Source organism: Elaeis guineensis, chromosome 2 (genome assembly GCF_000442705.2).
Source record: "Elaeis guineensis isolate ETL-2024a chromosome 2, EG11, whole genome shotgun sequence".
NCBI classification, from domain to species: Eukaryota; Viridiplantae; Streptophyta; class Magnoliopsida; order Arecales; family Arecaceae; genus Elaeis; species Elaeis guineensis.
The window spans coordinates 98,125,603-98,141,104 of record NC_025994.2 but is presented as its reverse complement, the minus strand read 5'-3'; the positions used below and the strand labels follow the sequence as shown (position 1 = coordinate 98,141,104).

General features: G+C 38.9%; 2 protein-coding genes across 6 annotated transcripts; both read left to right on the top strand.

The window, feature by feature from the left end:
* Nucleotides 1–9,964: 9,964 nt before the first annotated feature.
* LOC105052319 (uncharacterized) lies at nt 9,965–12,719 on the top strand. 5 transcript variants are annotated; one of them, XM_073252330.1, is made up of 2 exons: nt 9,965–10,397; nt 12,705–12,719. In XM_073252330.1, exon 1 carries the CDS (start codon nt 10,086–10,088, stop codon nt 10,389–10,391), a length of 306 nt encoding a protein of 101 aa, XP_073108431.1. In that variant the 5' UTR covers nt 9,965–10,085; the 3' UTR covers nt 10,392–10,397; nt 12,705–12,719. The 5 variants fall into 5 exon arrangements, with proteins under 5 accessions (XP_073108431.1, XP_073108427.1, XP_073108428.1 ...); XM_073252326.1 differs by lacking the exon at nt 12,705–12,719 and adding an exon at nt 12,504–12,519; XM_073252327.1 differs by lacking the exon at nt 12,705–12,719 and adding an exon at nt 12,219–12,234.
* A 947-nt stretch (nt 12,720–13,666) lies between these two features.
* On the top strand, nt 13,667–14,853 carry LOC105052310 (uncharacterized). The gene has a single exon (XM_010933083.3). It carries the CDS (start codon nt 13,723–13,725, stop codon nt 14,743–14,745), a length of 1,023 nt encoding a protein of 340 aa, XP_010931385.1. The 5' UTR covers nt 13,667–13,722; the 3' UTR covers nt 14,746–14,853.
* Nucleotides 14,854–15,502: the final 649 nt, after the last annotated feature.

The window sequence follows — 15,502 nt, the reverse complement described above, 5'->3', positions numbered from 1 at the left end:
CTAGAAGACACATGATGGTGCAGTGAGGAGATTGGGGGAGGTCCGATATATATCCGATTTCAGGCGGAATCCTATCTCACTTAGCAGACTGGATTCGAGAGGCTACAGGACGGTAGCTGGTGGAGGAATCCTGAGGGTGCTACGCGGCAATAGAATTGTGCTGGAGGGAAAGAAGGAGAGCAGAGGATATTATTACCTGACAGGGAGCCCAGTGCTAGGTGGAGCTTTGGGAGCTAGGCGGAGCCCAGAGCGAGGTGGAGCTCCAGGAGGTGGATCGGGTACGAGACAGGAGACTCGGAAGGATGAGAGGCGACGTCGCAAGGTAAGATTTCTATTACCGCAGGATGATGCCCCGAGCAGGTCTCAGGTCAGGAGGAGCTCAGCATACGATAAAGATGGGATCGAGCAGCCTGGCTCGACTCCCATGTTTGTCCATCCATGATCAGCAGACGATTGTCCCAGGATATGGGGGCGAGGAGATCCAGAAGCTCTCGAAGTTTGGAGGAGGTTGAATATCGAGTCGAGATAGAGATTATTAGGATTTGATATCTCGAGATTCAGCCTATATTGAGCCACAGTGAGGTTCGCGACGAAAAATGGAGTCCAACGAGATCAAGATCATCTGAAACGGAGCTCGAATGGAGGAGATACGAGCTTTTGAAGTCGGCACAAGACCTGAGGTAGTGGAGGACCGTCGGCAGCCGGTGGTGGGTGGCGTGGTCGTAGGCAGTGGCACGCGGGATGCGCGACCCAGGCGGGCTGGCGGCCCAACCGGGCATGAGGCCCAGGCGGGCATGTGGCCCACTCGGGCGTGCGGCCCAGCCCGCGCGTGGGCCCACGTGCGGGCGCGGGCCGTTCCAGGCCCAGGCACCCTGCCTGGGCCCTGTTCTCCAGTCCACCATGGATCGGGTGGTCCACGGGTGGGCCTGTGCACCGCGTGGGTGGTTCCATGCATTTCTTACGGTCCACGGCACTATTTCGTGGACCAAAGCACGATCAGAGGGCTCAGGTGACTCCCGATCTTGATCCGACGGTCTGGGATGTGATTTGGGTTGATTAAGGACTCCTAAACCTAATCTAAACCCTGTTTAAGCCCTTTAAAAGCTCTGTGAGGCAACAGAGAAGGTATGGGGTTTGGTTTTGCACTGTGGATGCCATACGGAACCGAAGAAGAAGCGTGCGTTGCTGAGAAAGGAGCAGGAGGCTCTGGACAGCGGTCGCCAAGCACTTCAAGGGTTCAGGGGGTCTTTCAAGAGAGAGAGAGCTTTTGAGAGGAAAACTTCTAGAGAGAGAGAATTGGGTATACAAGGATTGAGGGTGAGGTCTCCTCTTGTAAAATTTTTTTTTTCATAGTGAAGTTTGTATGCCCCGTGGAGGCGAGCCCTTTTGTGACTGATCCACGTATTTTGATTGTTTTGTTTTGTTTCTTCTTTCTTCCTGCTGCATCGCGTGGTACTAAAAAGATCTTGAAAGGTGGTGTCCAGACCAGACATCCACCCAACAAGGATTAACTGCTCAGTGCCAGGAACACTATGGATGCCATAATCGAGTACCACGTGGCTTCGAATTGAATGTTGGAATGCATTGTTAGGTGCTCTAATTGAGATCAGTTCTGGAAGTTCCATTGAAATCCTTTGTGGCGCATGCATGGATGCACCATGGAGTACTAGGAATTTCTAGATAACTTTTAGATCATTTCATTTGATGGATGTCTATCTTCTAATGACGGTTATTCAAGAATCTACAACACTCTAGAGCACAGACTGTACACTACAAGCATCCATGCTCTGGAAGGTTGGACCATCCTTTGTCACTTTCATTATCCAACTGCTTATGTTAAAATCGTTGACACAAACCAAAATCCTTATCAAGACAAGCATATATTATCTTTATTAATACATTGTTATCAATACATTATCTTTATAAATAAAGAGCCCCAGCTAAATAACTGCTAAGGTCAGTGACATGGGTTTGTAATTTGAGCTTGGGGGCTACTTGGTGGCCAGATAATTGTGTTAAGATTAGGAACATATTGGTGATATTCTTACCTTAATAGTCTATTCTTTTATGGATAAAAATTTATCTAAAAATTTATATTTATTTAGATAAATATTTTTCAGACAAAATTAGATAGAAAAATAATTTATGCATATTTTTTTATATATGAGAAAGTGGCTTCATAATCTGTTATCTATATTTTTTGCATTACTATTTTTCTGGATAAATTACTAAAATTTATCCATATTTTTTATAATATTCTTTATGCTTTTTAGGTTTGAAGAAAGTGGACAAGTGACAACTGAGTTATTAAGCATTAAATGCTAGAGGCTTTGGAAATGAGAGTGGGATATCTTAGAAATAAAATTAAATATCTATTTTACTAGCTATAAAAAAATAATTTACCACCCCCTAAGTGGATAAGATTTTTTTTATTTCATTGCTAAATGCTATCTATAGGAAAGTAAATTTTTTATTTTGAAAAATGTGAGAATATGGATAAATTAGTCAATAAAAAAGTTGATTAACTTTTTCATGATATTTACTTACAAAATAATAGGTCCTAAGTTCGTTCTTTTGAGGATAAAAAATTATTTAAAAAATTATATTTTTTGGATAAGTATTTTCTTAACAATATTTAGATAAAAAAATAATTTATCCATATTCTTTTATATATTAGAAAATGGCTTGAAAATTTTTTATCTATGATCTTTTGTATTACCAGCTTTCTGATTAAGTTACTGTTGGGACAATCGAATTTGCTCCCCCCGATTCTACATCGGCTCCCATATTTGAGATCAGTCCTTTGTTTCCTACCTATATAAGAAGAGCCAAGAGATCCCAAGAGGAAAGGCTTTGGAAGAGAAAAAACTCTCAGAATTCAGCTCTCATGAGAGTCATCTAGCCGAAGCAGAGTCATTATGGCCGAACCAGAGTCATCTAGCTAAAGCAGAGTCATCATGGTTGAACTTGAGCATCATGGCTGAAGCAACATCTTCATGGCCGACTGACCATCTGTCATAGTTGACTGACCATCTTCATCGTCGATTGATCATTTTTATGTCATGGCTGACTGATCATCTTCATGGCCGACTGATCATCTTCATGTTATGGCCGACTAATCATTTTCATATCATGGCCGATTGACCATCTTAATATCATGGTTGATTGACCATCTTCATGGCTGAATGACCATCTTCATGATCAAACTAGCATCATAATGGCTGACTGTCAAACAACCGACTGCCGACTGTCAAATGGCCGATCGTCAAATGGCCGATTGCTAAATATAGAATCATGATATTACAATGGTGGATAATAACTACATGCCACGATCGTTAGTAGATATAAATTATCTACTAACTCCATGATTATGGCCTGATAATCAGAGTAACTATCACTTAGTGTCATACAAAATAGAATTACATGCTCGATGGTTACACCCGAGTCACTTGTAAAGGGGAGATAAGGGAATAGACAAGGGGTAAGATACTTATGGGCTGATACTTTATCAATTTTGATATTTTACTTCATGTTCGATCACTTTTCACTAACTTAAGCATTGAAGAATCTCCATCGGATATAACTCTGGTCAGTGTGGATTTCTTTTGCAGATGCTCTTCATCGACGTCAGATGCTTCAGGGGATTGGCCGCAACAGATTGGCACGTCAGGTAGAGAGGCAAACAAATCCTTAAAGAGCAATGGTAAGAGAAAAAATTCAGAAGACATCCATCAATAATGGCTGACGATCTTCTCATGGGAAGATGCTATCTGAGCAAGAACATAGAGCTCCATGCTCCACAGTAACAATCAAGGGAGCCCCACCATCCTTGATCGCTCCTTCAAACTGCACCGCCAATTATTGGCTACCTTATTTTGACACAGCTAATAATCGATGATGGTATAATCTCGAAGACAGTCTCATCGGAGGGATTGGCCACACCACTCAGTCCATCACTCTCAATGCATCGATCGCTACCTATTCCCCCTACAAAGCTGATAAGAAAAAATGACGATATATATTTAGAAAGCTTCTTCAAACAATGAATCGATCATGATTGATGATTCTGAAAGCTTCTCCAAATGATGAATCGATCATGATCGATAATTTTGAAAGCTTCTCCAAATGATGAATCGATTGTGATCGATGATTCGAAAAGCTTCTCCAAACGATGAATCGATCGTGATCGATGATACGGAAAGCTCCTTCCAAATAATGAATCGATCTAGATCGACGATTTGAAAAGTTTCTCCAAATAATGACTATACTCCTCTATAATAAAATGACTTACGATCATGTTTTGGATCAACAAAACAATCTACAATAATATTCTTCTACGGTGGAACAATTGTCCTTCAAACATGGAATGCCAACAATCTATGACTGTATCTTCAGTAAAGTTATCCTTAAGACATAATATATTCAAACGACATGTTCGATTTGCAATATACTTTCAATTGACATATGATATAATGAGCTCCGGCTCAAGATGATTCGACGATAAATATGAGCTCCAACTCAAAGATAATTCGATGATAAATACAAGCTCCGGCTCAAGCCCCGAAGGGCCAAAGCAGAAAAATATCGATCTCGAAATCGAAATGAGTCCCAAGAGGACTAATATGCCAACTTGACTACGGTCGAATGGAATAATATGCTGACTCGATTTCAGTCGGATGGAACAACATACCGACTTGACTATGATTAGACGAAATAATATACTGACTCGACTCCGATCGGACAGAACAACATGTCGACTCAATTTTGATCGGATGGAATAATATACTGACTAAACTATGGTTGGATAGAACAATATGCCGACTCGACTACGATCAATCGAAAGAATTTGCCAACTCAACTTTGGTTAGTCAGAAAATATTTAATAGTTATCTATGATGAATGATAATCACATCAAAAAGACAACACAAAGAAATTTTTTTTTCACTATGAACTGAAGGCAATAAAATCAGACTAAGGTCGATAATAAAAGAAAATTTTCTTTCATTATCAACTAAAATAACCACAGAATTAGAACTCAAAGTCAAGACAGAAGATACACCGACTCCTATCATCCAATGCATTAAGCCATCTTAAACTTGAGAGTGAGGAGCAACTGTTGGGACAATCAGATTTGCTTTCTTCGATTCTACGACGGCTCTCATATTTGAGATTGATCCTTTGTTCCATATCTATATAAGAAGAGCCAAGAGATCTCAAGAGGGAAGGCTCTGAAAGAGAAAAAACTTTCAGAATTCAGCTTTCATGAGAGTCATCTAGTCGAAATAGAGTCATTATGGTCGAACCAGAGTCATCTGACCAAAGCAGAGTCATTATGACTAAACTTGAGTCATCATGACTGAAGCAACATCTTCATGGCCGATTGACTATCTTCATATTATAGCCGACTGACCATCTTTATGTCATAGTGGACTGATCATTTTTATGACCGACTGACCATCTTTTTATCATGGCCAACTGACCATCTTCATGACCGACTGACCATCTTCATATCATGACCAACTGACCATCTTCAAGATCAAACCAGCATCATAATGGCCGACTGTCAAACAATCGACTGCCGACTATCAAATGGTCGATTGCTAAATATATAATCACGATACTACAATCGTAGATAATAACTACATGCCACGATCGTTAGTGGGTATAAATTACTTACTAACTCTATAAATATGGCCCGATAATTGGGATAACTACACCTTATTGTCATAAAAAGTGAGACCACGTGCTTGACAGTTATACCCGAGTCACCTATAAAGGGGAGGTAAGGGAATAAACAAGGGGTAAGATACTTTTGGACTGATACTCTATCAATTTTGATATACTACTTCCTGTTCGATCACTCTCTACTGATTTAAGCATCGGAGGATCTCCATCGAACATAACTCTAGTCAGTGTGGACTTCTTTTGCATGTGCTCTTCACCGACGTCAGGTACTCCAAGGGATTGAACACAATAGTTAATAAGATCTATCCTTATTTTTCATAATACTCTTTATTATATAAATATTATTATATATAATAGTATAATATGATATATTATATTATAATATATTATATTATTATAATATTATTATAAAGTTAAGAGTATATTAGGAATGAATTAAAAAAAATATTTTTTCAATTGGTGAAAAAATGATTTAGCCATCTCTTAGATGGGTAAGATTTTTTTCTATTTCATAGATAAATACTATCTATGAAAAAATAACTTATCTATCTTAAAAATTATGAAAATATGGATAAGTTGGTCAATAAAAAAATTGATTAATTTTTTTATAATATGTATTCAAAAAAATATATGCTCTTATAGATAAGTTACTTTTTCATGGATAATATTTATCCATCAAATGATGAAAAATCTTATTCACCTAAGGAGTGGCTAAATTACTTTTTCATTAACTAAAAAATAATATTTTTAATTCATTCTTAATATATCTTTAATTTTAAAATAATAATATAATATAATATAAAAATATATTATATTATGATATAGTATATCATAATATAATATAATATAATATAATATAATATAATATAATATTATATAATATAATAATAATATATTATATTATTATAATATATTATAATATTATTATAATATATTATAATAGTAATATAATTTATAATATTATATTATTATATAATAATAATAATATTTATATCGTAAAAAATTTTATAGAAAATATGGATAGATCATAGCAACTTATTCAGAAAACTAATAACACAAGAGAACATGAATAACAGATTCCCAAGCTATTTCCTAATACATAAAAAAAAATAGATATATTATTTTTTATCTAAATATTATTTGAAAAATATTTATTCAAAAAAATATAGATATCTGAATAAATTTTTTATCTTCAAAAGAAAGGCTCTTTTTTGCCTAGAAATATATCTTTTTCTGGATAAATGTCAGGGATCTATATTTCCTTCTTATAAGTTTAAAATAAGTTTTTGCTTTTCCAACATTTGCAATTAAAGTGGAATAAACAGAATAAGCTGATCTTTATTTCTTTCAATCCTCCGTGAACTATTATCAAATGTATCCCATGTTTTTAAAGGCTTATTAGTGTTGTGTTAGTTAATCATGTGTCTATAGATTGTTTCCGCAATAAAACATATGTTACAACAGGATAATCTATTGTTACCTTTTATTTTTTATCTTTTATATATAAGGCTGAAAATGGGCTTGGGCCGGCCTAATGGGCTTCGAGCTGGCCCAACTACAGGCTGGGCTCTGGGCTAGGCCCAAATAAAATTAGGCCGGGATTGGGCTTAGAAAGATTGCCCATTTCATTTTTGGGCTGGGCTTGGGCCTATCAATGGACTACAGCCCGACCAGTTCATCTGCAGCTCCTACATCCGTCTGCTTCCCATCCTCCACCGCCTTTACCGCTTGATCCATGACCTCCGCTAATGAGCTCTTCATCAACGGTTAGATCCACCTCATGAAGCTCTCCTCCCAGCTCCAGCAGCCCTAGGTCCTTACCCCGCTCCTCTATCTCAACAAAAAAGACGGTGACGATACGGCTGACTGTCACCCATCGAAAATCACCCCTAGAGTTAGAGATTTGAAGCTCCGAAGCCGATCGATCCACCAGTAGGCCAGATTCCATTCCTTGCTTTGGAACACGCCGGAGAGGAAGAAACCGCGATCGATCCATCTGCGGGCCAAATCCCATTCCTTGCTTAAGAATGCTGCAGGCCCAAATCCTATTGACTGAATGCGACGAAACACGATGCCGGAGAGGAAGAAACCCATCGAGGGGCTCTCACTGTTGTTGGCGAGCTGGAGGGGGATGGCGGAGAAGGATTCAAAGCTTCAGAAGCCGGTGGCCTGTGATTGGACGGCGACGGTGGCAGGGCCATTGAAGGGGGTGGAGTTAGCAGAGACGAAGTGCCAGAGATGGCCTTGAAAGCGATCTCAGCAGTCTCGATGGCGGCAGTGTGGAGGAGAGGGAGCGGACGGGCATGAGCTAGGGCCATATCATGTTCGGGCTGGCCCAAATAGATTTAGGCCGGTCCAAATAGATTCGGACCGAGCTCGGGCCGAGGCTCAGGCCAGGCTCGGGCCGGGATTTTTAAGCATTTATCAGGCTTAAGTCTAGCCCGAAGTTTGAAAATAATTTTTGGGCCAGACTTTTCGGGCTTCGGGCTCGGGTAGGGGTAGGATCCGGCCCAACCCGGCTCAGTTCCACCCCTATTTATATGTAACTTTTTTCTAGTATAGTTAGAAGAATAATCCTTGCTCATGAATCATAAAGCTATTTTATGCTCGAAATAAGGTTGAACAATATCTCACCTTAACTTTCTACGTACCTAACATTTGTCATGGACTGGGTTCTTTAGAAGTGCTATGTTTGAATGCTATTAGAGAGGAGCGCATGGCCATATATCTGCATCTGAGTGCAGAGAAGCCATGCTCTTCTACATCCCCTAAAGCTTGTTTTTGTGTGCTTTTAGGATTAAAGGAGTTTCAGCAAACCAACGAGGGAATCTTATATTGAATCAGTGTAAAATGATTTCAGTACATTTTTATCATCCTTCCTCCTCTCCTTCGTCTCTTGTATATGCTAATATAAAAGCTGTATTCAATAAATAGGTTAGAATTCCTTAACCCTTTTCTCAAAATAAAGGCTTTCTACAAATAACATTGTTACTTTGTGAAGGCTAATATTTATGAAGCACATGCTGTTTGGTGGATAATTAAAATGTCTTATGGGATTACAAGGCAATAAATTAAATTCAAGAAATTTCAATCTGCCTTCGCTCCACCTTAATTATAATTCACTATAGAAGCCTTCCGATGCATGCAGTTCACCTCGGGGTTGAACTCTTCTCTTCTGGAAATATTTTATGTCTAAGTAAAAAGAAAATTTCATTTCCACCACAAGAGTAACATAGTATGTTAGTGGCATTGCAGTTTACCTATGAACTAAAAAATGTCTAAGATAAGCGAGCCACTTTAAATCTTAGGATCATAAATGTAGGAAATGATGAGAGAACTAAATTCTAGTCTGACAAAATTATGAAATCATGAAATAATATGATGGGTTATCAGACACTTATTTGGATTTTTTTTTTCCAAGAATTATGCACAAATTGCTATAAATAATTTTTTTATAACAAGAAAGAAAAAATTGTTGGGTTGGTCAAACTCCCATCTATGTAATTGATCCATTTTTTCTTAAAGTTTGTGCAGCATATTTTGCTCCAATCTCTACTCGTCTATCCACAATTATGATGCATCAGTTTTGTCACTTTTAGAAATGGCGTTGGATGGTATGGTTCGATGGATTGTTATCTATACTCATCTCGAACTAATCTTATGATAAGAATGGATGGATAAAATTATAAAGTCATTATTTTTATAGATAAATCAAATAAATAAAAAAATATAAAAATAAATTTCAAGATTTCATGTATATTAAATAAAATAAAAATTACATAAAATATAATAAACTAAAATTTTAATAATAATGAAAATAGTAAACAAAAATATATTAAAAAATTAAATATTATTTACATCAATCAAATAAAAATAGAACAATTAAACATATATTTTGTACCCTTTCATATAATTAATTTTTCTTATGATCAATCACAATCTTTTTTCCTTCATGATCATTATAATCATTATAAATAATTTACATTTTGCTATCTTAAAAAAAAAAAAAAAAGAGAGAGTAGACTCCATAAGTTAGTAATGTACATAATATAATTCGGATATGAAACAAAGTGTAGGAAGGGGTCGATGGGCATGAAGCTCGTAAATAATCAGGTATTACCATTATCTATCGTCACCTCCTCTCTGAATAGGTCAGGTAGGACCCACTCTAGTAGGCCTGTCGAGTGGGTTACACGTGTAAAGTGGCACCCTTACAACTTTAGCTGTAGTTTGACACAGGCCCCATAGATTCTCACCATTTGCTTATACAGCACATACACCGTTTCCCAAACACCCTTTTACTAAGGGGCCTTTTATCTTCTCTCCGAGCTTTGGACGGTCCGTCCAAAACCCTAGGCGTAGCCATCTCGGCCTCCTTCTGTCTGTCCCTCGGTGGAGCCATGGGGTTGCTGTCCTGGTGGAAGGGAAAGGACGCGCCGTCGCCTCCACCGCAACCGGCGGCGAAGGGCGAAGCGAAGGTCCCCGGCAGCACGAAGCCGGCGGAGGAGGTCCCCGGGATGAACGGGGCGGTGGAGGTGCGGCGTCCGTTGGACGTGACGGTGTTCGAGTTCGGGTCGGCGGCGGCCTCCGGCGACAACGTGACGTTGGCCGGGTACTGCCCGGTCTCCGACGAGCTCGAGCCGTGTCGGTGGGAGATCATCCCGGCCGCTGGGTCCGACGCCCCCCAGCTCCGGATAGTCTTCTGACTGTTGGTACATCTTGAAAAAACACTCAGAATCTATCTCTTTTTTAATGTAAAAAGAATGTGAAATTTTAAGATCACTGACGATGATTCGTGCATCAGAATACATGGTTTGTGCGTGAAATTGTTAGGGTTTCCTTCTTTGTTGATGCGAATTTCGGTTTTGGCTTGATTTTTATTAAATCGTTCTTAACTGATGGATCAATTTCTTGAAAATAGGAAATTTTGCATTGTTCGACTTAATTTTCCTGATTTGTTCGAAACCTAAAGTACTCCACCCTATCCCCCTTGATGCTGGAACTAATTTAACAAGAGAAAACTCATCCAGCAATAATATAATCTTTTATAGAGAAAGTGTTGAAGCTGATATCAGGATCAAGTTCCAAACTTGTTGTCAAACTATCTGATGGATAACCAGATCTTATAAATAACTGTTCTGCAAAATCTTATATGTCTGTATCTTCGAATTTTAAATAAGAAGTTGGCAATCTTGATCTCGACACGAAGGGCGTTCGATTTTTTGGTTCTAGCACGTTGGGTTTCCTTGTGGTGAAACCGTATGATAAATGTCTATTGGGTGTTGTATCCAGTTGGTATTCCGAAACACAGCACTAAATGGTTGGGCTTGGTCAGCACTTGAGGAACAGAGTCTGGTTACACCATTGATAAGCATTTTTTTAAGACTAAACCGTGCATTTACTTGAGCATTCTCAAATAGTTATTTACTTATCTTGTAGGCTTTTTTTAGTGAAGTAACATTCTTATGTTTGCTGAGAATGGAAAAATTGATGGTTGTGCAGAATGATCAGATGTGATGATTGGTGATGATGGATGATTTTCTTCTTTTCCCCTATTTCATAGGAATAACTCCAGTTTTACATATCGACAAAATAAAAGTTGTATTTTTAATACTGGTTATTGTGACGTTGCATATTGAATACCTACTTATAATTGTGTCTTATGTATTTTAGGTTCAGTCTATAGTAGGAAGTTAGAAATATTTTGTATTTTGACTGTAAATTCATGACGTTATACATATTGGAGAGATGATATCTGTTCATATGTTATTGCCCAATTATCATTCCCATAAGAAGACCTTGGGCACCGCTCTTGTAGCTTGATTTATATTAGATTCACTTCTCTTTGCTTGGGAATTTTCTAGCCATTATCTAGTTGGTTTCCTCCCCTGCCCTTCGGCCAGCATTCCATGTTCTCTGTTAAGGCATCGTCACTTATTGGACCAAACAAGCCCCGTTGCTGGGGCACTTAGATGGTGTTTTTATCAGGGAGATGTTCCTGTTTCAATGTCATCATTTCCTTTTTGATTATGCTGATGCAGGGCTGCATCATTTGCAAAAAGGTGGCAACTGTAGTTAAGAAATCCAGCATTCGATGCCATGAATTTCCTGGAGTCATGTCAATGATAATCTTAAAAGTTGATCTTGCTTACGCGATTGACGTGAGATTACAGTTACTAAATGGGACAAGAAACGAGACCTAGTTATCGGCTCTGCCAAAGTTATATACATTAGGTGAGTCATACAGTTCAGTAGTTCTAAGTTTTGTTTATTTGAGATTAAGGTGTACGAGGAATTAAAACATGCCGGTATGGCCAAAAATTAAGCACCCAATGCTATAAAGATTGCCAATATGGATCAAACTTTTGCGAGCTATGCAATCATCTGGTGTGATGTCTTAGAGATGCAAGGCGTGAGAGAAAAAATGCTTCGTCTGATATGGAATGAGGTTGAGATAATTTCCTAGTTTTTCATATGTATTAATATTCTATAGAACATCATCTATGCTTGACAAGCAAGAGTTCACTTTGTAGTGGCCTATCAATCAGAGACCTGGAGCAGGATGATCGGTGCTAACTTCGTTGCCAGATGGCTCGGACTGGCACGCTGGCAACTTGATCAACATGTTTGCTTGCACCTAATGTTTGTTCCTCTACTCTTTGCACTTACTGTATGATTAGATAATCTTGATCCTTGTGCAAGGAAAAATAGAGAGGCTTGAATTTATAGCTTATGATCATGTAGCTTGGCTCCATAGTTTAATTAGTAACATGTGATGGAGAACACCTCAACAATGCCAGGGTAATCGTTTTGTGTAGGTTGACAGAAGGAGGCACAGTGCGAACTTTATGGGGTGGACAGAAAGTGAGGGTGTTGGCGCACCCGTTCATGTGTTAAAAAAGAATGTTAGGATTTGATCTTGAGAATTCCATTTGGTTCAGCAAACCTAATTAGTATTGATTAAATCTGCACCATACTAGCATGTACCCAATTTCCTCAAAAGCTGTATTCTCCATCAGGTTTAACCTTGGGAGGAAGTTGCCAGACTGAAGAAATAGTGTTGCGCTACCCCCATCCTGAATGCAACTCTTGTAATGCTGGATTTATGTAGTGCTGAGTATCGTGTGTCACTGGAAGTTGGTGGCAAAGTGTCGAGCTAGCATTTTTAATTAAAATTTTTTTCCTACTATTTTTGTCTGAAAAAAAAAAAAAAATGTTACCCTAGTAGCCTGGTATGTTGGCCGATATTGTCTCTTATTATGATAGCAATCCGATTTGTAATTTTTAAGCAAAATATATAATCATATAAACATATTATTAGCTTGATTTATCATCTATTTCAGTAATATCTTTGGTTCTGTAGTCAGAAAATTTGATTATCTAAGTTATATTTATAATTATATTCATACTTGAAGTATCCAAATTGTATCCGTATCTGTTTATAATCAATATGGATATAAATTTTACATCCGAATAATATCTATATTTATTAAATAAAATAAATGTGTATGTGTATATTGGTATCCGATTCAGTTTCAGCTCTAATTACAAGGGAGGGATTTTTTGGTAGAATGTTTCAGGGTTTTTGAAATGTTGGAAACAATTGTGGATAATTTGAAAAGAATTGTAAATTGAACTATGCAAAATTAATGAAATTTGCTTTAATTCACTAGCTTTAACAGACTTTGTTGCTGCCCTGGGCTAATTTAATATAAATTTGAATTATATATCGATCCTAGATAAATTTATAAAAAACCACCCTTCCTGTTTCTTCTCATGTTCATCTCCCGGAATTAACCGTAGCATCTACCTGCCACATCACAGCAAACGAAATGGCAGTCACCCTTATTGTTACCGGACCATTCATAATGTAATGAGCTCTATCGAAAGGATGGTCAGGATGACATCTCAACCGCACATGGACCGCAGAGGATGAAATGCAATATTGGCCATCGGTTGTGGGCAATAATAGATGATATCGATCCCACCCCCAATTCCAGAAGATAGGATCGACTGCGTTTTGCTTACCCTTTAATAATGTTGGCCTCCAATCTCCTCAAACTCCATCCTTCTCAAACTACTCTCAAATCCCCACCTCCGATCCTAAGCTTCAAGTCTCTTCTCTCTCCACCTCGCTCCATTCCTTTTACACACCCTCACCTCCCTCTCTCACAAAAGCCCTTATGCAGACTGACTACCTGCTCGTTTCACCCAACCCAAGAGGCCTCTTCCACCTCCTACTCCCCACCCTTCACCAAAGAAGAAGCAATCTCCCAGGCCAAGACCTGCCTCTCCACCACCTTGCAGAAACCCCTCAACAACCCAATCCCCCTCCCCACCAGGAAGCTAAAGAAACAGCGGCAGCCCAGATACCGAGTCGAGATACCGGTCCTCGATGAGTCGCCCGACTCGCTCGCGCAACTCGCCTTCAACTTCTTCTCAGACCTTCCCGTCACCAAAAAGGGCTCTAAACCAAACATACTGATCCTCTGGTCCACTCCAAAACTAGCCGAATTTGCCCAACAGGCTTTCAGCTTGGTCGACTCGGTCATCAACTCGGACTTGGGTTCTATTACTTCTGAAGTCCTGAGTTCTGGCGACTTGGCGGTGTTTTTGGCGCCGGAGGCGTCCCAGGTGGAGGAGATAAGAACGGTCACTAACGGTCTGAATCCCAAACCCGTGGTGTTGTTCAACCCCAAGTGGGGGTTTGAGGAGGAGAAGGACTTGGATGGGGGAATGGGGAGCTTCGTCGGGTCTTTCGACGTGGTGTATTCGTTCATGGGATTGGAGGTGAGAGGAGTTCTCAGCAGAAGGAAGGGTGTGGTGTTCAAGTGTGTGAGGGATGGGGTGTTGAGTGGGGAGGGGTGGGTGGTGATGGTGGAGGAGGAAGGGAAGAGTGGGGAGTTGAAAGTGGTTTCGAGGTTTAGGAGGCGGCCGTCCATCGGCGAGGTGGAGAGCGTTCTGTATAATCTCATGGCTGCCAATTCCCCTGTGACCAAGTCCGTCAAGTTTCTTAGAGATCTGGCATCAAATGTGACGGGAAAGAAGGCAAGGAAGTGAGCTTTTGTTTCTGTGAAAATTTTCAGGTTTTTGTGCAAGATTCCTGTCACTGTAATCGTGCAAGATGTTTGGTCGTTTTCCAGAGTAATTGACATTTGCACTCGAGTATGACCAATCTCAATGTTGAATTTCTAATGCGCATGGATTTACGACTGTTTTGTTTATGGATTTTAGTGGTCATGTTTATGTGTTCTTTTATGGGTTTCAGAGTATGGAAATGATAGGCTGCTGCTTAATTGAATGACTGCAATAACATTGACGCATGGTTCACTTATAATGTTAGATTGAGTCTCCAGAAAAATTATGTGGTCCTAGCCTGTGAATGTATGCACACACACACACATATGGCTTCACTTTATGATTTTATAAATTTTGGCTTTGATAAACAAGGAGCAAAAAATCTTTATGGTCGCTTAACGGTCTGCCCCCTCCAACTGATAATTTTGTTTTTTCATCTTACTCAAAATGACCATTTATTTCAAGAAGAAAGTAGCATATGGCAACTCTTTTGTAATACTTTAATAAAATGTAAGAAAAATGTATGATAACTAGTAGATATAGAAGTTTTCTCATCACCTGAAATAAATTTAAGAATAAACACAAATGTCACAAATTATAATAAAGTCCGTCTCCATTATATGATAGTCCTTTACCTTTAAGAATCTGCCAGCATGATGCCATCTCGTAGATCTAGTATCGGGGGCAGTTGCCAACAACCGTATGATTTGATTTGATGCACTGCATCACAGAAGTTTTT